The following is a 23,825-nucleotide window of genomic DNA, read 5'->3' as shown; positions in this document are numbered from 1 at the left end:
TGAGTATTAAATTTTGTAATACAAATTTTATATATTACAGGCTTTAGTTAATAATTTTTTGTTGTTGTCTTAAATATTATAAATTCACTCCACTCACTATTCTATTAGTTTACTTTGTTGGATATTATTAGATATTTTGGTTTAAAAAATTGTCCGTATTTTTAGACCTAAATATCTTGTACATTAAATTCCTATTCCCGTTCTTACAGGAGAGACCCAGGCTAGTGTAGTAATCAATGTTAATGTGAACATATGAAACAATTCAGGGAAATAAATAAATAATTATTATTATTACTTCCGAAACTGCTTACAATGCCACATTGTTTAAGACTAGATTGAGGGCATTTTTGTCGAATAAGCGTTACTATTCTGTAGACAACTATTATAATGATGACCATAAACACTTATAAGGACTAATCGCATGACATAACGAGATTTACTGCTTAAGTTGCTATTATGTTGTAGACGAAAATTTACTTTAAAGTTCCTATTAGGTTATCCTACACAACTAGAATCGTTTGGAATGAATAAATAAATAAATATAAAAATTAGCGTTTTATCTATTTAAAATATAAACTGACCCGGAAGTGTGTGGAGGATTGCGGCTGCGGCAGCGCGGCGGGGTGGTGCGGCTGCGGCTGGGCGTGCGCGGGGGTGTGCGGGGCGTGCGGGGCGTGCGGGCCGTGCGGGGCGTGCGGGCCGTGCGCGGGGGAGAGCGCGGCGGGCGCGGGCGGCGGCGACAGCGGCAGCGAGCGCGGCCGCGGGGCCGCCTCGGAGCCCGACGACGCGGCCGAGCACTCCGCCGAGCCGCCCTCCGCCGCCTCCACCACCACGAAGTCCTCCTCGCCCGCCCACATCGTGTCCGACGACTCCGCTGCGGCACATACACGATACATATTAGAGCAGGAAATCGTTACAGTCCGGGCCGCTCAGAGTTTGCGTTTCGGGCAGGTCGGAATCGAATGGCCGATGTAATTTTGAACTCACGTACAAATTACGACAAAGTTTTAATATCATTTATTTGCCTTATTAACGTTACGAAATACATTTACTGTAAGTTGGAAAATTTATTTAATTTTTTCCAACTACAATAAACGTATAATGAAATTTAATAATAAAACAATTTTGGGCTATTCTAAATACAATAGTTTTTTAATTCTCTGTCGTCGTAATCCCAGAAGTAGCTACGATGATCAGCAGGGTCAGTCACCTGACCGACTTATCTTCCACTCGTGCCTCATCATTGTAAACTGCTGCGCCATTGCATCATCAACATAAAAATAAAACCCGGTTGCGACCTAATCAGTTCAGCTAAGCGTAGACGTCACAGGTTACACGTCTAGCAGAAAATATAACAGGGAAATAAGAAGACAAATTACGACATAAATTAGTCATGGACGATACAAATAGTTACAACACCTATCGTGTAAATCTAATATTATCTTCAAATTTTGATTTCAATATAAAGACGTCAGGCTTTGTTAAAAGCGTCATGCTTTATATTATTATATATTGAGGTTAATTGCATATCGTAAGCATTAAGAGATTTCCCGAAGCAGTCGTAAACAACCAGTATAATGATGATACGATAAACCATGAAAGAAGTGCAGTGAAAACAATTTGAAATTAAGAAAACACCGCTAATTTGGATGAATTTGATATTTATGTTAAAATATTGTAGCGTAAACATTATAACAATTAACATTAGTAGGTATTTAAAAAAATGTTAAGTAATGTACACTGAATACTACTATTAGTTCTAAAAATAAGTATTTGTCACGTAATATACGTAAGCAAGTATGTACGTGGTGTAGTATGTTAAGTTGAAACAAATATCAATAGCAGATTCTATTACTTTAAACGATCACAAAAACAAAAGGTTTTACACACAATAAGCAGCTCATTATGTAACCCCTTCATGTAAATTCTTAAGGTATCTGAACTTTTCAAGAAGATAATACGATATTACCTACATAGTATTGCAATATTATAATTTTTCTTTGTATATTATTAAATCTCTCAGAAATATCAGGAAAATCAACAAAATGTATAACATGGTACTATTTTTCCTGTATTGTTTTTGAGTATTGTATTTATTCAGACAATGTATTAAAAAAATAACTGCACACTGAAAGCATATTGTGTAATTTGCAAAGTAGGTTTTCCAAGGAGTTCAATTTACGGATGCAGTATATAACAAATAATAAACAGTAAATGAACACACAAATGAGTGCTGACTGGGGGAACAAATTTGATTAGTACTACAACAAAAATATAACTCGATATAAAAAACCCTGCAACAGGCCGCTTAATACTAAATCATTACATAGGTATACATTAGTGTCTATTTGCATATGCAGGCACCTCAATGACAAAAGCACCTCAAAGAACCTGTTTTGTTTCATAAAATCAAAATATATATACTAATCGTTGGACGTATCGCGTGTATGCAGAACAGAATTAAACGTGTCTGAGTAATTAGTCAGTTACAGAGATACATTGTAAGCAATAGTTTCTCACCAGAGGAAGTAGGCTGTGGCTTTCTCTGCTGCAAAATGGGTAGCGCGTGCGACACCGGGGCGGAGGCCGGGGCTGGCGCTGCCGCGGGGACTGCACTCATGCCGCGCACAGTGGCTCGCCCCACGGAACTGCCCGCAGCAGCATTGTTCGAACTTGTACAAGCTGTAGCCACGATAAATTATTATAAGGGTGCGAGCTCTCTGTACATTATAAATTAACAAATAAGTACAGACGAACGAGAAGCGATTAGGCACACGTGGCGAGAGCTAGTGAATTTCATCAGGGAAATATTTGAAGGATGCATCGTGTAAAGTACATACAGTATACATTGTTTGCATGTAAGCTATGCGTTTAAGCAACAGAATGTATACAAGTCGTGTGTTTGTCCCGAATTTATTTCATTTAGAATGTTTCACAAAAGATTAGATTTTACTATGGTGGTGTAAAAAATAATGCGAGAAAATATTAAAGTCGATGTAATATGAATTAATTTTAGTTGTTAAAATCACTTAACATATACACTTATGGGTTTGTCATTCTCCCTTTAAAAAGTTGGTACAATCTGTGTTTATCGATATGTTGTCACCCTCATTCCATGCACAAACCGATGTGTCTATGACTGGTTGTGTTAGTAAGAGTCGGTAAATAAGTACCCTGATGTTTCCACGAATCCACTAGGTAACTGTTAGTATTGTCCCCGCTCTCTAGATCGCTGTCCAATATGTCAGGCGTATCGATGTCCAAACCTGAACAATATTCAGATACCGTGATATACCAATTTTACACCTTGTGGTGAAACTAAGTATTCAAAATTTAACGGACTTAATGCTTCTGGTCATCAGCGAAAGTGAATAAATAAGCAGTGTTTGTTCATGTGTAAGTTACAAGACGTTTTGTAATGGTCTTATAATGAGTTACATTATACCTGGAAACGTTACGGGAAATTCTCGCTATAGTGATTTCATCTATAAACTACAACATGGATGGAGTTTATATACATTGCGTGGCTAATTTCCAGTCGTTTATTTAGTTTATTACACGTTCTTTTTATCAAAAAATGTTTAATATGACGCCTACAGAGGCGCTTATAGAAAGGATTAAAATTTATCAATTTAGAAATTTGATTAGATTGAAAATATCCGTGGAGTCTAATCAATCACTGCTTATAAAAGACATTATACACATGTAATGACGTTCCAAGAGTTCTTTTTAGTACTTAATTTTTTTTATTAAACAGTTTAGGTACCAAGATATTTAACTATCGAGATGGTACAAACGACATTAAACGAATCTTAGTTAACTTCTAAAGTTTTAGCAATTTTAGTAAACTAAGATTAACTTTCTTAATTATCGGTATGTAAGTTAGGTTAATAAAGTTGCTAGATACATATAGAAAACCATATGTTCAAAACTTTGTTCGAAGTGATTTGTAGAATCACGTTTTCCAGAGAAGATAATATATATATATATATAAATTTGAAAAGGAAACTGTTATCAAAGTAGAATTTTTTAACCAAATCGTTAGAGCGTTTTCTAGGAAAAGTACATATAATACAAGTCTTGTTGATTTTATATTATTAGATAATTAGACTAGGTACAATAAACAATTTTAAAGCATTATCATGATTACAACATTACATTGCAAATTTCATTTCTTTTTGTTAAATGGTATGAATTACTTTCAAATGAATGAGGAAAAGGATATGTCTAAGGAAATCTACAGGAAAACTGTTTATATAGTAATGTCATCATTAAAGGTCAGACTATACCGATGATTAGTCATACAGGTTTATGAATGTTCAATGTATTAGGATGTTATTTTGTAAGTGGTAATAATACTTAACAATGCGTCCGGTTTCAATAAATGAATCATGTTGTATTGTATTAGTATATTTTTTGCAACAACTTTAACATATTTACTTTCATTTTTTCTATATATATGTACAGCGGCGTAGTGTCTTTCCCCGCCTAGGCCCAATCGGCACCCCTCTATCTTAATCATCTTTATTAATTAAACTCTGCCTATGGCTGCCTCTACCTCTATCACTCACGCTATGCTACTGTATTTATATAAACTCTCCATGTCCTATCAACAATTTCAACTAGTACATGAGTAGGTAGTAAGTGTAAAATTAAAATACAAACTTGTAATGGACGTAGTGCGTGGACGTTGGAGGAACGGATGGTTGAAGAATACTTCGAAGGTCATGCGCTCACGTGGATTTCGTCGTAGAAGACCGATGAGAAGGTTGCATAACTCTTCGCTTGTGCCTAGTGGCATTCTGAAATTAATCATTCATTTTGTACACTCCAATATAACAATTTTAATGGAAATTTTATTATTATATACGCAATTTTCTGTTAACTCTACCCACATACTACATAGAATGAGTTATGAGAAGAAATTAACATTGAATATGTAACGTGTTCTACGTACTTGTCTCAAGAACAAAAAGGTGACATTCATCCAGGTATGAATAACATTATGTTTTTTAGATATGTATGTAGGTCTAAATCGGAATTTTATTTTCAGCCTGTATATTTTCCTTGAGAAAATTGTAACGACGTCATCGTATATAGATCCATCCCATCATAGAGTGATGGATCTATATACGATGACGTCGTTGAGACTAATCACTAGCCCTTTAAATGGCATCCAAATTGTTGAAGACTAAGAAATAGACGATCAGAAAATATTAAACTTTGAAGTGAGTTTCGTAAAACTCTTACAAATGGTAGTTTTAAATGGCTGGAGTAGTGTTACAAATATCATAGTAATTTATAAATAATCTTCATTGACTAGGGTCATCATCCAATATAGAAATTATATTGGACTAGGGTCCAATATAATTTCTATTCTGCTAATATACATCAAAAGATTAAAATTGCAATTTATTCACAGGTATAATATAGAGTATAGACAATGTAGAATAATTTTATTTCATAACTCACTTGGGCTGAAGGCCATGACTGTTCTCGTAGAAGGCTTTAAGTTCATGTGGTGTTGTAGCTTGGAAAGGAGCTTTACCAGTTAGGCACTGGTATACAATTGTTCCAAGGCTCCAAAGGTCGGCTTTAGCATCGTACTTTAACGACATTATAACCTCTGGTGCCTGTAATATTAAAATATATACCATAATTAATTTGGTACTACAGAAAAACAGACTTCAAACTTCGTTACGGTGTTCCAGTTATTAAACTTCTAGTTTCATCATTATTATCTGATGGTAAAGCCGGAAGATAGGCAGTTCATTGGGCACATTCTGGCATAGTACACTTGAATAAGATAATATTCTATATTTTACTTGTATTTAATTTAAAAAGCTATTTACTGAAAAATAATGATGCAATTTCTTTGTGAATAAACAGAAAGTATAGTATAATACTATATGTTAATACTAGTAATAATATAAGAATAATTAATTTTTTAACAAAATCGTATCTCTGCTATAAAAATATATTGTTTAATCGATTTATAATAGAGAGAGTTCTGAGGTATCAAAACAAAAAAAAAATAACATTAGAAGAACTCTATAGAGGTCGGTTAACAAATTTCCTTGTTAAAAACATATAAAGCTAATAATCCATAAGCAATCAATTACCATGTACATTGGTGAGCCACAAAGTGTGACGGCCATGTTTCCTTCTTCGAGAAACCTTGCAAAGCCGAAGTCAGCTGCACGGAAAGAAACTCACATGAAACATAATAAATTACAAAGAAACGCATGTATGGTATGAATATTTATACGTAAGTACCTACTTGAATAAATTTTGTTAATTTATTATAGCTATTCAATTGAGTTTATTGTATAATAAATTATTGATTTTTTAATAAGTCAATACATGAACGATACAGTTAAATATATTCATAGACTTTTAAGTAGAAAGTTGTTATTGTCATGGAATGGTCTGATGAATTGTTTTGGATTTAACGGCATGTAATTTAAAAAGGATATTTCCTCTAAGCTCTTAATTATTACATAAATATCAATAATTGAGTATTGTGTAATTTTTAAAATACGTACCAATTTTTAGAATAATTTCGGAGGGATGCGGCAGGCGAGGCGGCGCGACGTTGTGTGTGAGGAGGATGTTCTGTGGCTTCAAGTCTCGATGGACTATGCCTTTGGCGTGGATGGCTCGCATCGCCTCCGCCAGCTGTCGTAGAAATAGACGGATGGTGCTTTCGGTGAGCTGCCGATTTGCTTGTAGATAGTCGGCCAGGTCACCGCCATTGCAGTACTGTTGACAATTTGTGATACAATAGATACCTGTTCATTTGTAAGTTCAGTTGAGTTAAGCGTTATAAATTTTTATTATCTTAATAGTCTTATTAACTAAATATTTATTTTTGAAATATTATGAAAACGAAGTTTCTGAATCGATAAAACTGTAATAATTATCGTTTCAGAACTCGCGACTTCGCCTGCGTCCTTTGAGAATAAAGATAGCCTATGTCCGTGTCTGCAATTTTTACGTCAAATTTCATAACAATCAGTAGTGCAATCGTAAAAAGATAATTGAAAACCATGTACACAAACTAAGTTATGTAGTCGATTTGATATATATCATGAAAATTATAATTTAGTTATTTGTTATACGTGGAACATTCTGTTTTTAAGCCTGACCCACAGTTTGCAAGTTTTCATTATAATTACAATCATAATTTGATAATATTATGGTTTCCGTTCCAAGCAAAAAGACAGTAAAACATTCTAATAATTATGACACATCACGATAAATCATCTAAATATTTCACAAAGTTTGATATATATTTGGGAAGTTATATTAATATTTAATCAGCTGTCGTTCAAGGAAGTTGGTGGAGATATCATATCAATCTTGCGAACTTTTGTGCTATAAAAACTATTGTAATCATTGAAGAATTATAAATAGAAAATAACATAGGATTTGACAGATAATGTGTTGGTAAATGTCCGGCAATGTTTAAATTAGGAATATAACAAGTAACTAATATTATAAATGTGTTACTAAGTTAAGATGTTTGAATTTATGAATAAAGTTGGACGTAATTTTTTCTTATTAATTTATGCGCGAAATATTATATATATGTGTAGTTTAAATTATTTTACTACTTATGACTACGGCGGTGAACTACCACAGTAAACGTCATACAGAAGTCCAGCGTTACGTTATGCCTTCCGGTCAAATACAATTTTTTGGTAATAGATTGACAAGAGCAAGATAACGTCTCGAGCATGTAGACACATATAAATTACTGTTTTTTAATATTTGCTTGTCTCAGACAAACTTAAAGTACCCATTTACCATTTTGTACTTCAGGAAATATTGCAGTATTTATCGCAATTCGAATTTTATACTAACAAATGGATATGATAATATATTATATAAATATAGAAAATATTTAAGAGCCTTCAAACGACCATAATATTACCATAACCATAATTAAGAAGACCTTGAATAAAATAAAATACATCTCATTTTATTTTATTCAAGATCTTCTTAATTATTATGGTGTAAACCATAATACGTTAAATTACAGAATACAAGCCTGCCGACCTATAAATAAAATCTATGTCAATATTAAAAAAGACGTGTACTTTTCAAAATGTTAAGAACTTTCTAACATAAACAAAGGAATTGGCGATGATATTCTACGAGTATAGCCGGAACGTGTTTGTTTAACTGTTTAATAATAGACTGCTCATCCATAGCGTGACCTTTAATCGAATCGCAAAGTAAGTAGTAAAAATGTACTATTAATGAAACGTAACAGAAATAAAATGCAAGTACCAACTAGCACAGAAAAATAATATTTTTAAATATATATTATTATTAGTATTATATTTATTATAGTCGATTAATTTTGTAAGCAAGGATGGCTTCATGTGTCCACTATTGAGAATGCCGATAGCGCAAATCAGTCACTATATAACACATACTATATCTGCCAATGTCGATTATAGTGAACCAAGATAAAGACAAAAATACGATTAATTCCTGGATAGGTTATGTAAACAACTATGACTCAACACAATATCCGGGCTAAATATACAGCAGATTTCTAAAGAAATACATGGCAGTTTTTCTATTATACTTTGTTATGCAGAGAAAATGTGTTATGTATCAAACCTTGCATTTGCCAGAGATACAACACAAGTACAGAACGCGCTGCAGTAGTCTTTCACATGCCTACAAGATTTTACGCGTTTCAGAATTAGTAAGCTGGCGTAGATAATGGCGATCGGGAATACTGTTGCGTATCAAACGAATCTTTTTGTATATAATTGTGTAAATAAATTGTAGCTAAATAAACAGGTAGGTACCCATGTTACGCGTTTACTGCTTGAAATACTCGTATGTACTTAAGGTGTTATAGAATATAGAGCGCCAAACATTATTTTCTCGTTTATGCAGAGCGTCGTTATCGAACTTGATTCGCGATAAGCTGTGTGGCCTGGTAATCTTATCAATGAGTGATAATAGTTATAAGTGTCAGTGAGTTATGTGCTCTACGCATCGTTGGTACTTGCGGCACAGGTAACAACTCCTGAGTTCAGTTGGTTTGGCACGTCTTACAATAGTGTTTGCATTTGTGTGACCATGAAGGTGAAACATCTTTGCCTATTGTTGGTGGCAGCTGTTGCGTAAGTGTTCAAAATATCTTAGTTTAAATATGCCTATCATAAACACTACAATAGGTTATGCTATACTCTCATAATTCTTTGAAATCTGTGATAATATCGATTATATATACGTGCCTAGTATGTGAACCTTACGATGTAACTTGCAGTAATGATGTAAGTGAGAACAAGACTATATACTACCACAGATATTTATAGAATAATATAAATATACAAATAAAAAATTGTCTGTCTGTCTAATTTATTTCCACGAATGAGATATAATATAAATATATTATATCTATCTCGTTCGTGGAAATAAATTATATGTAACATTAGAAAAAATGTAATCTGCTGAAAGCAATAGGTATTACACCGATATCAGGGAGGTATTATCAGTATATGACGCGGTGGTTATTATATATAAGAATAAACAAATATTTCTTTTTATAAATATTTTTCTTTCATATACTTTTATATACTAGCTATTAACCGCGACTTGCATCTTCTTTTTAATATAAAAAATATTTCCCGTAGTCCGTTTTCAATATACAATCTATCTTTAAGTCAAAATTCCTAAGTTCTGGGCCTTTCAGCCGTTTAGTCAGAAAAGATAACAAACAAACAGACTCACGCATTTATATGAATAGTCTGTATAAAATATATCAACTTAGTAAATTGACTTACCGAATACTTTTATGCCCTTGTGGATGTTATCAGTTTATCTTTTACTTATAAGTAAGCTACGTCATCAATTTTGATAAAAATAATATATAATGACAATCACGTGCGGTAATAATTTCAGGTCTACTACTGCAGTAGTGGCTCAGAGCGAAGACGAGTTGCTTATACCTGAAGAAAATAACAATCAGTTCCCACCAGAAGACCAGCCCGAAGAAGATGGCGATATCATTCAAGGAAGCGGAAACGGGGCAATTGCGGAGCCTGCAGATCCCATCACTTCAACGACTGAACTAAGTCCGCCTATTGAAGAAGTGCAATCAAATACATTGTTAAGTGAAGGCGAAATAACACCAAATGATGAAACACTTTGTCCTGACATATGTTTGTGCAATTTTGAGGGCAGTGAGTTTGTCACAGATTGTTCATCGTTAGACCTCACCGAACTTCCTAACGCTATTGACCCAAAAACAACTAAATTGAAAATACAAAACAATAAGTTGACTGAAATACCAAAGGAGGTATCATTGCTAAACAACGTGAACTTTCTAAATGCTAGTAATAATTTGATTATGAACTTAGCACCAGGTGTAAGTTAAATTTATTTATATTAATCATCACGACTGTTATCCCAGAATAGGTTGTCAGAGCCATTGTTAATTTGTCAATTGTGATGAACGCAACACTTATTTTGCCCATATTTCGATATAGAAGGTGACCCTATCGTTCTTCTCTCGGATAATTTTTGTTTTAGACTTAGTTGTAAATATAAATTAACACACAAAGTTATCAGCTAGGTTGAAACTCACGATTTTCGATCTATGTTGGGGTAGTAAATATTAGCTCACAACTCTCTTAATTATATTTATAGAGAAACTTATTCATTGATTAATTACTAAATTACAATGTTAACTAATGTAATAGAAATTCGGCTGTTAGATTTATTGGTTAAGAAAGAATATTTCAAAGTTCTAGAAGAAGAGATATCTCTCATTTGTAAATCAGAAATAGCTGAATTGATATGGGTAATTTTTAATAATACCCATTCATACTAGTGTATGTTTATACTGATTAGGTATATAAGCCAGTTTCACCTATTGCTGGCGTCCTTCAAGCTACTGGCGGCTCGTATAGATGAGAAAGAGGCAATCAAGAGACGACTTTATAGATAACATGTGGGAAAAATATACACTCCTTCTCATGTGGGAAATTGTTATGTATAACTATTTTAACAACATAAAACGAATTAAATACATACTAGAATAGTTAAATTTTTATATTTTCTAAAGACATTAACATAAGTTTTTTTTGTTTTTCCAGTCGATAAGCGAGTTGCAAGAGTTAGCCGTTCTGGACCTCAGTAACAATCGCCTAATTGAGTATCCTACTGACTTGAAGAATGGTTTTGCATTGACAAAATTGACAGATCTCACATTAGGTGGCAATGATATGAGAACGGTACGTTTAAGTTTTTTTTTTACTTGAATTATACCCACTTAATGGGTGTAGTATAGCCCCAGCGACGGCTACCAAATATAGTTCTATTCGGGCACAATTTGGGCAGTCTTTAAATAATTCTTATCTCACAATGGACATGCATGCTAAAATGAAGACTGCACTTCTTAACTATACATATATTATATAATTACTAATTATAGATTAAATTTAATAAAGATACCCAGAAGCACAAAAATGCATGGACAAATTCGAGGACACAATACAATAATAAATGTAAATGAAAACGATGAACATTACTTTCAATTTTTTAAATTAAAATAAATCGGGTCCATTTATTTTAATTTAAAAAATTGAAAGTGAGACAGCAACAGGTTCAATTGACTAATTTCCTCCCTATCGAAAACCTCTAAGATGGTTACGATAGTTAATACGATAGTTATATTATGAAGTCTAGTGAACAGTGCGTTGAGGAACAGCGCCCAAGTTTTCGACTGGGAGGAAGAAATTAACCCCTGACTCGGAGGCTAAAGGGCAAATTTCTTAAATATAATAATTAGCACGGTAATATTTTAAAATGCCATTAATTTGACTATGTAGACTCGAAAACATAAATTTATGTCAATACCTATATAATTTTAAATATTATATTTTAAATTATGGGAAAAAAACATTATTAACAAGATATATCAGTTTAAAATATTGTGTATACAGAAGGTTGTAACCAATTTTAAATTTTAATGTATTATTATCTGAATTACAGTCTTTGGAGCCAGAAACACTGACGAAATTTACATCACTTCAAAACTTAGTACTGCCATCTACGCTTAATGATTTACAAACGAAAATTACCTGCAAGTCTTTAAATAATTTGGTTGCAAGTCTATGTATCGAATCCTGTGAAAAGGAATCATACGACTGTTCTAATACATTAGATGACAATGACCTGGCAGTAATACCCGGAGCGATATATAGCGATAACCATGATCAAGAGAATCCAGATTCTGATGTGAATGAAATCTCAGATGATGAGCGTATAACTTCTGAAATTGTAGGTACTTCAGATAATGATGAAATTATAATTAAAAATGGGTCCTCAAATTCCATGCGAAGCTCTGTTGTTAAAGGACCAATAGCGGCATCACCACAAAATTCTATAGTAGATACCGCTCCTCAAGAGACGCCTTCGAAACAGGAGCCCAATGATCCTAATATTAGTGCAACAACTGCAGAAAATAATAATGGCGGAGTAAACAAAAGTGTGATTGGTTTGATAGTAGCTGGTATGGTAGTTGTAATTGCTGGTATTACAGTTAAAAAGAATTGGAATTCTATCAAAAAACGCTTCAGCTCTAATTCAAATTCAAGAACACCAAATGAACGTCCTACTAGTGACGCAAACAACTCGACGCCAGAAGAGATACCGTTACAGGACAAATCACCAGTCTAATTAAAAAAAAAGCATTTTTATACTTGCAAATGATGTGTATGAATTTGACGTGTGAATTTGATCTGAACGTTAGAAAAAATATTTATTGGCCGCGATGTGTTACCGTGTCTGCGTTAATGGAGTATTTTCTTAATGACTCGTGTGCGTATACAATAAGTTAAATTAAGTTAATATTTTTTTTAATAGACATTTGCAAAATTTCAGTATAAATTATGTGCGTATGGAATTAGACTAGTTTAAAACTTTTGCCATAAACTGTGAGGCAGATATTTGTATTGAATTAGCTAGCGATGAATTAATGTAATTACATTGCTATGTATTGTGCTCGATACGTGTCTTATAAACGCTTAACCAAAATAACTTTAAAATAGCCAGTTTTAATTTAATATGAACTTTAGGAAACATTTAGAATGGACTGAAAAGAAATAATATTCATGTTTAGCGTTGAATATTATTATTGTTATATTTTACAGATAAAGGCTATAACCGAACATCATAGAGAATTAGTACTCGGCCATCATTGATATGTAGATCGCTTTGTCTCATTTAGTATTTTTTTATAATTAGTAACTTGTAACTGTAACAGATTATTTATTATTGTATTGAGACAAACAAAATGATTAATAATTATAATAATGTACAACAGTGAGCCTAATTTTTTGTACTTAATGTAAGCATATTAAATAAACAATTATAATCTTAATTTTATTATTATGTACAATACAGTACCTTATACACTATTACTAATATATAGTTTAATAGGTAGAAGTAATTGGTGTATTATTTACAATATACCGAATAGTGTAGTACTTGGAATTATTTAATAATTTTATTAATACATCTTCAAAAATATTTTAATAAATAATTATTACGTCTGCTGGATTTAGTTAATTAAAGATTTATAATAAAGTAATCAATAATCACGTAAGAGCAAGATGTGAAATTATCATTCATCTGATTAATTAATTAGATAGCTTAACCAGTATCCAGTAGAAGATCCATTTAATCTGAGGCGTATTTATACTTTTTTTAATGGCGTATGTATTATTTCACAGTTACAATTGCGAACCTTGCAACAGCATCCATCTCCAATTTTCAAATGCTTCATAGAAAATAGCAAACTAATCAATTTCTATGTATATTCATAGTAACCGCTGAATTACGAATTCACTGACTGTTGTAGATTAAAATATACTGACTATTAAAGGTTCACAAAGTATAATATGAAGATACTAATAAAATTTATTGCAAAATACTATGCATTTGGTTAGATGATTAGATGTCGATCACGCATAAAAAACGTTTTTTTTAAATCCAATGTAATAATTGGTATTACGTATTAACAATTATGATTTTTCAAATGTAGTAGATAATAACCGGATTGAAACCTGAAATTTTAACTCACTGCTTTCACTACCGATGGTTGCCGGGTTCAATTCAAGTTGGTAGAAAATGTGTGCTTGCCTGGTGCAAGTTTAGGAGTTTTGTTTATATTTAGGAGCACACAACACATCAAGAAAATAGTCAAATGTTAAAAAAATCTTATTTCAAATGGTGATGTAGTAAGAACATATAGTATAAATTGATCCACAGGATGCCATGAAGAATAACTTGGAGAACAAATTACAAATATATTAATGAGAAGAAACATTATATAATATGTAGTTCATCTATTCATCTATAGGTACTCACAAACTTTCGTGTTTATAATATTAGTAACATTGAATCTTGTGATACAGGCTGATAGGTTCTTAAAATTTCTGAATACAATTATTTTATTTCTTAATGAATACATAAACAATACCATTTACAATATTTTCAATATTATTTTGATTCAGGTCAAGAGACATTCAGTGGTTTTGAAATCGATTACTTTTTATGTAATTGTGTATGATACACACACATACACACATACACACACACATTATGTCACCCATCTTTACTGTGGATGGATTTATAGAGAAATAAATACAACTCTATTCTTCAGAACAGGTCTTCAAGATGTTTTTCATTAAGAGTAGGTAACGCACGTAACTATTCTACAGTTACAGGCTAACAATGACGGATCTTCGGTAGATAACTAACTTTACCTTTGTTATTCTTAATAATACAGAAATCAAAATGAAATGCCGGAATAATAAATGGGAATGAAATATTATTAAAGTATCCGACTTCTATCTTTAATAATGGTATAGTAAAGCAAGCAAGAAAAACAAAATAATATTATGTCATTTAATCGAAACAGTTTCGATTTGATCTTCGTCAATATTCAGCCTACAGGTCACAATATACGGCTAGTCATAATGCAGGCGGATGTGCCAATAACCGGCTTCGAGCTCGAGTTAAGCAGCTTACTTACTAGCTACCATAGACCGTACCGTGTTCCGTTATATAGCACACACCTTTCATCCTTTGCCCTATGCATGCACGTTGTTATTATAACTTCCCATAATTTGTGTGACTTATAAATATACTATATCTATCTTACAGCGTGTACCAAATGTGGTAGTCAGAGACGTTATTTCCATTTCACTAGGTATAATGTAATCTAGCGTCGCAGATGACTAGCCTACCGCTTAATTCTCGGATTAATTTTGTTACCGACTCTCCGGTAACAAAATTATAAGATATGTAAATTTATATAAAGGATTTTGGTATTGGTCAGATTTGACCTTACTACCTATCAGTTAAAGTTGTGGTGGTGAACCACGGGGCGACGATGGTCTGACTCGTGTGGGCCTGCGTGACTTCTTGCGTCCAAATAAGATGGTGACACTTGTATGTCGAGCACGGTCATTGACTCTGACAGTGTCAGGTCTACGTCCTGAGTAAATGACATGAAACTGCGCAGCGACACAATATTAGTATAAACATATTATATCTGAGGGCATATATACGTTAGATATACACCAGTTTTTATCGCATGTATCATAATTCATTAAATTGGAAATGACATGTGTATGATGACCTTGTTTATTATGAATGACTAAAACGCTAATTTCCTAATACCGTATTATAAAAGATTGTAATAAAAACAGAATGTAAGTATATACAATGGAAAACATATAACTATTACGGGGATGTATACCTTTCGTCAGAAGAAGTATATTATAAAATTAATGAAAATCCCAGACTCCATAGATATATATTATGAATCATTGAATTCAAATGAACATGCTCTGGTATGGAAAATAAACATAAGTATTAGGATCTCGATATGCATTTTATGTATATAAAATTATCGTTATCTTGTAAGACATCGGTATGTGTACATAAACGGAAATAAAAGCCACGTCAAGTTTATCTAGATCAGATGTTTCCTCCATGTGAAACAAAGAAAATTAGAACACGCCAGTAGAGTCGAGACTTGAGACAATAAGGTAAGCTATACCTACATAAGGTAACAAAAACTGGAACGCTAAATTTATTAAACAAATATTTATTTTAATAATACTGCCTAAATTATATATTTATTACAGATGTGTTGTATTATAATGACGCTGTATATATACACGGGTATATATACCTACTATCATCATTATAATGAACTTTTATATTGTAATATGTAGATAGGTAATAATGAAAATTTGTATACATCATCATATACAAATAAATTTAAATTGACCGATGAATAATTTAATTACAAAGTACTTTAAAGGATAGCTCTTTGAATAATAAAAATAAGGTCATGATGACATTACAGTGTCAGTGGCCAAATAATCGGGGTGTAAAATGTTTTTGCTATTTATGTATTAGTACATTATCCAAATGAATTATCATGATAAAAATATCCTACATAATATAGATCTTATAAAATGTACTTACTTATATATGTACCAGATTTCAATGATTAAATACGTAAAACAGATACACTTATCAATTTTTGTCTTAAAGTTATTTAAATATTTATACGTACAATTTTTTTGCAAAACTTGACATTATATTAGTAAATTGTACGAAAATTTTGGTTTCATACAAATTCTCATGGGAGCGAGACGTAATAAGTACATTGCTGGGTAAACAGACAGACCCATATCCCAGACAGGCTTTCTTTTCACTTTTTTAAAGGTAATTTAAATGAAAGAATCTATTTAAAAAATGAATTAAAATAAACTCAATCACGCTAAAATATTGAGTATCTCATTACGAGAACGTCCTTTTTGACGATTCGTTAATGTCCAACCCAATTAACATACGATCTTCAGTTTGGAATTTAATCCAAGCAGTTTAAATGGTATCTTATCAACCGACTTTAAAGAATATCATTCCAATGTATTTTTATACGTTAAGTGAGTCTACGTATAACTTTCAGATTTTTTTGTCTATTAGAAAAAGTATATCGTAATTATAGATAAGACCAACATAATATGTTATATATTATTTTTACGAGCGTGAGGTAGGTTTAAATATAATAACTGAATATATAGTTATTTATATATTACAATATATAAAATGCAATGACGTTGTGTGGTACATTTTTTAATTTATATGTCTACAGCTATTACTTTATACATAATGTTGACCTGTAAATCCGTGATACGCATTGGCACGTGCGAGATGTAGGGCCTCGAAAGCGTACGTACCTAATGGGATCACGAGGTCACTGTCTGACTATACGACATATGAAACTAAAAGCCAAACGTTTTCCAACTACGCTGTTGAAATTGGGTAATAACATTGGTATTATATATGTTTGTCAAAATTGATGAACATTAGAAATTTAGGATTATAGACTGAAAAATAAAATATTATGTATAGATATTCACATCAAAAACTAGATACGTACTAATGGTAGATACACAAATGTGACGGGCAGTATAAACATGTACATTGTCACAACAACAAATTATTAGTAAAATGTGAAAAGATGGTAGTTGTGAATTACGTCACTGTGGCACACAAAGTAGACAGTAGTAGCATTTACTCATTATTGCTTAGGTACTGTTTGTTTGAAATTCTCCCTCACTTCTAAAGTCTCTCAGAATTAAATTTTGAAAAACTCAGTAGATATATAATGCGATAATAAATATAATGTAACATGGCTAGGCGTTAGGTATAACGAGTTGCGTTATTAATAACTAGCTACTCGCCCCGGCTTCGCCCGGGTATACTCATATTATATATATACTATAATACATGCATACATACACACCCTCCTATAGAATCAGACAGCGACAGCGAATTTATTTTATACTATGTAACGACGCCAATATCTAAATTTCATCTTAAACAGAAGAATTAGTATAGATTACATAAGTAAATAATTTGGAACAAGAATATATTGAATCGATGAATTAAAAAAATATATAACAAAAGATGTTGATGTGTATGCTTTATGGCATTGTAATAGAGTACATATTTACGTCATTCTTAAAACGTACGTAAGACTAGCAGCGTAGAAATAACGACGCAGTAACTGATTTCCGCGTTGTTTTTTATTAGATCACAAGAACGCGAATAAAACAATACTAAATAATAATGGGTTATAAAATAGTACACATTCAAAGACAGTAAAACATAATTTAATTAATTACTAAACATGCATTTTTTATAATTAAAGAACAAAACAATTATTAATACATATATATAAAATTTTAATTATCATAAATACTGAATAACGTGATTGGAATGCAAGAAACCTTTTTTAACAAAAAAAGATGTTTGTTAAAAAATGTTTAGAATATTGTGTAAGTACGATTTTTTTAAATTATTTATCCGAAAAAAAAGACATTTTAGCTATAATTGAGTTACATATTAGTTTTATTGTAGGGCAGTATAACAATATCGTTGGTAGAACAAATCATTATTATGTATAGGTTTCATAGCTTCACGAGTAGGTTATATAAGCGTTCAAAATTAGTTTCAATAAATGTCATGGGGCATTTACCTACCTGCCTATTTAGACATTAGACTAGCAATGTCTATTTTAGAAATATACTTTGTGTGGAGAAGTTATCTACCAAATGTTAAATGTACAGTAAGTTTCTCATTGCGAAATTTCGCGAATCCTAAGTAATACATGACGGTATGTAAATTGTTTGGTTATAACAATAACCATCTAAAAATATACGGATATATACTGTGTGCAAAATAGAGGTGTGCGAAATGAAATGACACGTTATTCGTGTAGTAGCTTCAATTATAATTTGTTGACGTAATAAGCTCCAATAATAAACATTTGAAAATTTGATGTATGTAATTAGTGAAGTCATGGTTGGCGGCGGCCATGACTAGTGGCGACCATCCATCCACGCGGTATATTCTCAGGAGTCGTGCCAATGAACTTCACTTGTCTGTGTGCCGTGTCGGGGGCATTAGTTTTTACGTAACAAAAACAATATGTAGTAGGTACTTATGTATATATAAACTTGTCAGGTCTGATCGCCATCAATATTTATTTTTCGAACAAGTTTTCGATAATTTAAACTTAAAGGTGATATTCTTGACTTCGAATCAAAGATATAACCAATTTCATATAAAACATATCAATTATATTCCAAATGGATAAAATACAATATGTAGAACTATGTTCTCCGTAAAATAAGTATGAGACATAAACTTATTAAAGTCAGTATATCATTTAAAAAAATTGTAATCTTACGATACGATCGTATCGAATAAAGTATACACAATTCAATTGATAATTATTATGTATTAGGTATGTTCAAGGTAATAAAATGTGCTGTTTTAGTTTTATTTATAAAACAGTTGGCAAGGAATCATTACAAGAGATTGGCCGTCCATTCAACGTTGTATTGAGTGTCTTGCAACGAAATTATAATTATTATCTGAAGAAGAATTATAGTTAAAACATGAAAATTATCTAATCATGATATATATTTATCTACATTTACATAAAAAAAAAAACATTGTACATTATGTATTCTATTAATTTATTATAAGATTTTTTTGTTAGACTGACACAAAAAAAATATTGTATTTTATCATGGCTTTCATGCTTATTTGAACGAGAATTAACATACCAAAACGAGTACACAATTTCCCTACCAAATTACGAAACATTTTGTATTTTGTTCTTGCGTATTAAAAATTATAATGAAAAATTCATTATACATTAGATTAAATCATGAAATATTGAAAAAGTAAAACCTGCGGTGACCGTGAAAAAAACTGGATTCAGCAACGTGCTTTGTAACAAATTCGATAAATATATTTGTAATTATAATATTAATTATGAGGTAGTACTGTATTTTTTGAGACGTGCTCAACGTTCGAGACCATATTCAAGTCATTCCAGTTTCCAGCCAGGAAATATACACAAAATTAAGTCACACTGATGGGTAGAGTGTAATAAACTGAGGTTGTTTCAGTAAAACTTTCAATAGTTTAATAAACTTTGTTATCGAAACTTATTAATATTTTTAATAGTAACTGATGATGGCGGGTCCTTGATGATTACTCACTTAAATAAGTACTATGAGTCGTGACAATGTGTGACAATTTGTGAGTTTGAAAACGGCGAAAAGCATGAATAACTAAAAAATTATATCTCTCAATAATTTGAACTTCCCTCCTTCTCGTTGAGCTAATTGCCGATTGCTTTAATCTACAGGAATTATGGCTATGTAACACAGTATAAAATTACGTGTTCTATTTTAGTTATGCTTCCTTTTCATTCCTTATGGAAGGATACCTGAAACCTACTCAAACTTTCCTATCTAACATCTACCTACTACTTAAATAGGAAGTGTACGAAGAAAATTACACATTTTGTTTACTAGTAGGTATAACACATATGTGTAATATTACTCATTATCAGTATTAATATCTTATATCTATATCAGAAATTGTCAGAATTTTTATTTTTCTCCTGCGTAACTTGATCTCCCTTTGTTTGTGAAGTGACCTTCTATGAAAGTATACATTAGTGATTTCTACAATATTGCCTATATTCGCTAAGACATTTCATTGTGACTGACTAATGATTGTCTACGTGAAACTGTTGACGTTTTGTCTATCCGCTGTTATCTTTTTTGCTCGGGTCAACACATCAATTACGTTCTTTATAAATTCTGACTCATAATATCACAAAATATAAATGTGGTGTTTATAAGGTGTAACGAACGATATGTGATTTATTATTATGAATATACATAATAATATGATAATATTATATCAGTTAAAAATGAACTTGTTTTGTTCTTTTGCTAGGCCTCAGGCTGATTTAGTTTGTTTATTATCGGGTAATTTGATAGGATTCATTATCGATATTCGCTTAAACCAAGATGCTGTACTATTAAATAATAAATCAAATAAAATTCGTATACTTCAAACAAAACGAAAAAATACTGACTAATAATTCTTATAAAATTAATATAGACCTATATCCTATTGCAAAATAAATCAAGTACGATGAAAATATTGCGTAACAACGTACCAACGACTGAAAATACATTCATTTTGGCAGTCAGTACATGTTAGTTAGTTTGTGCATAAATCTATTATATGGGCAGACACTTTCGCATGAGGCGATATTGTGGGAGTATGATGTAATAATTTGTGCGCAATTATTTCAATCAGACAATCCGTACGCGAGGCGAGGTAAGCGGCGCGACGGCCATCGAGACTACCTACCGACACGAGGCGGGAGTTGACACGTGTGGCGGTATGACGGAACAGACAAAGTGGCGCTGCCTGCAGCCCGACGTGTTGCTCAGTTCAATTTATACCATAAAAGTAGTGGTATTAATAATGTTTAATGCCAATTATTTCATCAACATGTAAATCTTTACAGCAGTGTTTCCCAAATGGGGGCCCGCACTCCACAGCGGGACAATTGCATTGTTAAGGGGGCAATTCGAAAATGGAGAATATTGAAATTGTATGGAATCTGAATTTCAATTTTTCATTAAATTTGAATATTTACTTTCATTAACTATTTCCTAGTGATTTCTTCCTAAAACCTATTTTGTCAACTAGAATCGTGAAAACTTTGGAGTGGACATAATTTCCGCTGAAGTGTATTGTAAAATTAACTAAGTCTGTCTGGCCTCTTAAATACAACACATTGAATTGCGTCTTCCATATTCTATTTTGAGAATACGATTGGCTTTACTTCCTCCCATGCGCAGACTATTATTTCCATATCCGATATTGATGTTATCAGAATGAGTAAGAAATTTCGTTTTATGTTAGTAGTGTACATTACATTGTTTTATTTGTTATTGTAAGAGACAAAATATACTACTTTTACAGTACCCCTTTCAGCAAAAGCCTAATAGAAAAACGATTCTATAATATGCGTAAACATGGATTCATAATTTCATAATAATAATCAATGTCAACCCCGTAAGTTATAAATTAGTAATCATGTATTTAATAGTGTAATTATTGGCATAAGTCAATAGAAAAATCTTTACATGTAGTAATTTTGTGTGTCAACGTCTCCTTAACTATAGTAGTATCTATTCATATTACTTATTAATGAGAGACGATAATATTCTGAAGTAGCCTTATAGAGGTCAGTAGGGTAACCTCACTGCCCCTAATCGCGACTCCTACTACCTAGTCCAGAGCAAATTTCTATCTTCAAAGATAAATACGTACTATACATTGTCTGGTAGGCGCGTTATCTATCGAGGACTAATCATTTTATTGATATCCCCTTGACCTATTACAGCATTCAGCTGCGCAATAAAGTTAATTCAGTTCACGCGGAACTGTATTTTTATCTTTTACGTCTATTAGTATAATCTGCGACAGTCTGTCGAATCGGTAACATTTTTAAAACACGCATCAATTGCGTGGCTGGTACAATCAGACTACCACGCTAAGCTCTTTGGTGACCTTGTTCGAATGGGCATGTGCGAAGAATGGTAACTAGCGACGATGGGAGCATTCTTAATTTATTCTTCGCCATAATTTTTTTCGTGAACAACCTTTGAACACGAGCTTGTTTTTACAAAAAGTATTATATTTATTACTGCTACCTATTTTTATATATAGGAAGAAAATATAACAGATAATATAGTAGGTAGTAGTGTAAAAGATGAATGTAGAATGTAAACTATAAAGTGTATAAAAGACCAAAAAATGTAAATACATCGTATGCATTACACATCAGACAAAATCGGATGGATATAGATACATGCTCAAGAACATGAAAGACAAGAAAGAGTATAAATAAAAGTCAATGAACGTAGGTACATTGTGAATGTTTTGGCAAATGTATGCACCGCGTGTCATGACAACATTGTGAAAAATATTTACTTAATCAATTTACAGACCACATTATTATCGGGTTATCAAATGTATTAAGGGCAAGGGTATTAGGTTACGAACAGAGTCTAATGTTCTATTATAATTACAAGTTCCTGATAATTGTTACATCCATGTACAATAAAGAAACAGTATTAGTAGGTATTGTATGTTAATGTGTAATTAATTCCGGGTTGTTCCATTTTCTGCTTTGGTTTTGAATACATCTTTAATACGCAATTTGTTTTTTATGATTAAAGTTCAATTAACTTAGTACGACTGGGGGAGCATGGATATGAATAACTCAACCACCATACAAAATAACAGTACTCCATACTCTTTTGCGTACAGCTGTATATGGCCATATTTGTATTTCGCAATATACGCAACTGCAGGTATATTGCGTATCTGTTTTTTTTATCAAAATATATATATCAATAGTACCTAATTGATTTTCTATATCAGTTGGCTTTCCTACAAAAATCTATGTAAAACAAAATAAAGATTTGATGAAAGAAACATTCCAAATGGTAAACTTAGTAGCTTTTTATTATAAAAGCAAGTGGTTTAGTGTTGACGCGAAACTTTTTAGAATATTAACGTAATTAATTTACTTCGAAGTGGCGCGCATGCCTATGGCTTTTATATAAATAGAACTTACAATGTGTCTGTGTGTGCGCTTGCGCTAAAAGGGTTAAATTGTGAAATATCAATGATCGGGAGTTACGACACACAACATGAGTCCCTGTATTGTATAAACAACTTGTATATGTAGAAACAACGTACTTAGTACAACTACGTAGTAAACTATTGAAATACGTGATAATAAGTATTGTCATTGTTTTTTGTTAACTAATTTGTAATACTTGTTCTTCTTGGAGTATCCATATAACAAA

The 23,825-nt window shown here is 32.0% G+C and overlaps 2 protein-coding genes across 2 annotated transcripts in view; one reads left to right on the top strand and one right to left on the bottom strand.

Moving 5' to 3' along the window:
• Window positions 1–23,825, bottom strand: part of LOC131846692 (serine/threonine-protein kinase unc-51) — a 39,177-nt gene that overhangs the window by 5,325 nt on the left and 10,027 nt on the right. The window contains exons 3-9 of the mRNA XM_059196055.1: window positions 6,546–6,762; window positions 6,123–6,196; window positions 5,473–5,633; window positions 4,666–4,802; window positions 3,174–3,266; window positions 2,521–2,682; window positions 582–874 (exon numbers count right to left, since the gene is read on the bottom strand). Coding sequence (XP_059052038.1) covers window positions 582–874; window positions 2,521–2,682; window positions 3,174–3,266; window positions 4,666–4,802; window positions 5,473–5,633; window positions 6,123–6,196; window positions 6,546–6,762 — 1,137 coding nt within the window. The remainder of the gene's footprint in view (window positions 1–581; window positions 875–2,520; window positions 2,683–3,173; window positions 3,267–4,665; window positions 4,803–5,472; window positions 5,634–6,122; window positions 6,197–6,545; window positions 6,763–23,825) is intronic.
• Window positions 8,698–13,222, top strand: LOC131846693 (uncharacterized). Its single transcript, XM_059196056.1, has 5 exons — window positions 8,698–8,820; window positions 8,920–9,149; window positions 9,931–10,396; window positions 11,127–11,264; window positions 12,025–13,222. Exons 2-5 carry the CDS (start codon window positions 9,106–9,108, stop codon window positions 12,709–12,711), a joined length of 1,335 nt encoding a protein of 444 aa, XP_059052039.1. The 5' UTR covers window positions 8,698–8,820; window positions 8,920–9,105; the 3' UTR covers window positions 12,712–13,222.

The sequence above is a fragment of the Achroia grisella genome, unplaced genomic scaffold, assembly GCF_030625045.1.
Source record: "Achroia grisella isolate CSIRO2021 unplaced genomic scaffold, CSIRO_AGI_Agris_v1 utg512, whole genome shotgun sequence".
In the NCBI taxonomy this organism is placed as follows: Eukaryota; Metazoa; Arthropoda; class Insecta; order Lepidoptera; family Pyralidae; genus Achroia; species Achroia grisella.
This window is presented reverse-complemented; position numbering and strand designations above follow the sequence as displayed.